Genomic DNA, 1,427 nt, shown 5'->3' on the forward strand with positions numbered 1-1,427 from the left:
TTAAAGATAGATAGATAGATCCCAGTGATTTATTCTTGAGAGTCTGCCGATGAAGAAGAGATTTTCGCAAAGACGAGCTAATGAAGAGAAGGAGAAATCGTTCTTTTTCTCTTGGTCTTTTCTCTTCGCCCCCTTGTGTGTCAGTTTCTCTCCATTCTCACCGGCGTCAACAAGAGCTAGACTTGCAGCACATATTGAGGCAGGGAGGATCCCTAGAAAAGAAAGATAGAAAAGAAGAGAAGAAAGACCTTAGAGAAGTGATTAAGAACACGGACCTCGAGACTAAGGAAATCCAGTGAAGAAGGAGATATGAAAACAACCTCCCTGTATTATCGTGCATGCCCTTCATAAGTAACAAACTCTCTTCTCTTCCGTAAGAACGACCGATATGGGAAGAGAAAGAAAGAGACTTAAAGGAAGAAAAGGACGAGGTGTATACACACTCCAGTTGAAGAACAGGAGACCGGGAGAAAACATCGACGATATGAAAAGAGATAAAGAGAAGTATAACGGATGAGTATGTTCTCTCAAAACAGAGAAGAAGAGTCCTTTCTTTTGTATTCTTTCATCTTCTTATGTCTCATAATTTCTGTCTCATCTCTCCTTTCTCTCCGTCGTTTTACATGGCCCTCCCCCCTCTCTCTCTTTACCCTCTCTCCTTCTCTCTGCTTGAATCTCAGTCAGGAAAGAAAGAACAGACGTTAGAGGAGGAGGAGGAGAAGAAGAACTGTAGACTCACACTCTACTTAATGTGTCTTGCTCTCTGTCCTTCTTGGAGAGAAAAAGAAGTTGAAGAAAGAAGAAAGCCATCGAGTGCCTCTCTCAATCACAGCAAAGCGAATCCACTGATCTAAATGTGTGTGTATATGTGTATCTCTATAGGTGTAGGCTGGCATGTCTCCTATGTATATACTCAGATATATAGATGGAGAGAGGGAGAGAAAGACTCGCCTCTACCGATCCACCTCCATGCGGAGTCACTGGAAGCCAGCAAGTGTACATACACCCGAAGAACGATGACTTCATAATCGATTTGAACAGAAGACCGGGCTTCCTATACCCTTAGACAGATAGATGGATAGATCTATGTACAGTGCCCACTAGAGAAAGCTAGCTAGCTAGCTGTGTGGAGTGTCTTGGAGTGTATGTCCTCTTGATCTTGCTATCGAGGTCGTCACGGGGTGAAGGGATCTCTTTCATGAATCTTCCTGTCTTACCTCCATCATTCTCGACAATATGTAGAAAGAGGTAAATATGAGATCTTGGATAGATTTCTGTGAAGACCACGCTCTCTAAGATGTTTCTGACGTTCATAGCAATTTCTCTCTCTTCTCCTCCTCCCCCCCCCCCTGCGGCTGTAGCTCTCCAGTCCCCACTAAACTTTGCTAGACTTACACGGCATGATATCACACCTCTTTCACCACCCC

The 1,427-nt window shown here is 43.8% G+C and overlaps 1 protein-coding gene across 1 annotated transcript; it reads right to left on the minus strand.

The window, feature by feature from the left end:
* Positions 1-159: 159 nt before the first annotated feature.
* CSUI_010642 (3 exoribonuclease domain 1 domain-containing protein) lies at positions 160-1,419 on the minus strand (the record flags this gene model as incomplete). Its single annotated transcript, XM_068070744.1, has 2 exons — positions 160-212; positions 1,218-1,419. Coding segments are annotated over 2 exons (255 nt in total), but the record flags the coding sequence as incomplete, so codon positions are not given.
* Positions 1,420-1,427: the final 8 nt, after the last annotated feature.

The sequence above is a fragment of the Cystoisospora suis genome, assembly GCF_002600585.1.
Source record: "Cystoisospora suis strain Wien I chromosome Unknown contig_7916, whole genome shotgun sequence".
Taxonomy (NCBI): Eukaryota; Apicomplexa; class Conoidasida; order Eucoccidiorida; family Sarcocystidae; genus Cystoisospora; species Cystoisospora suis.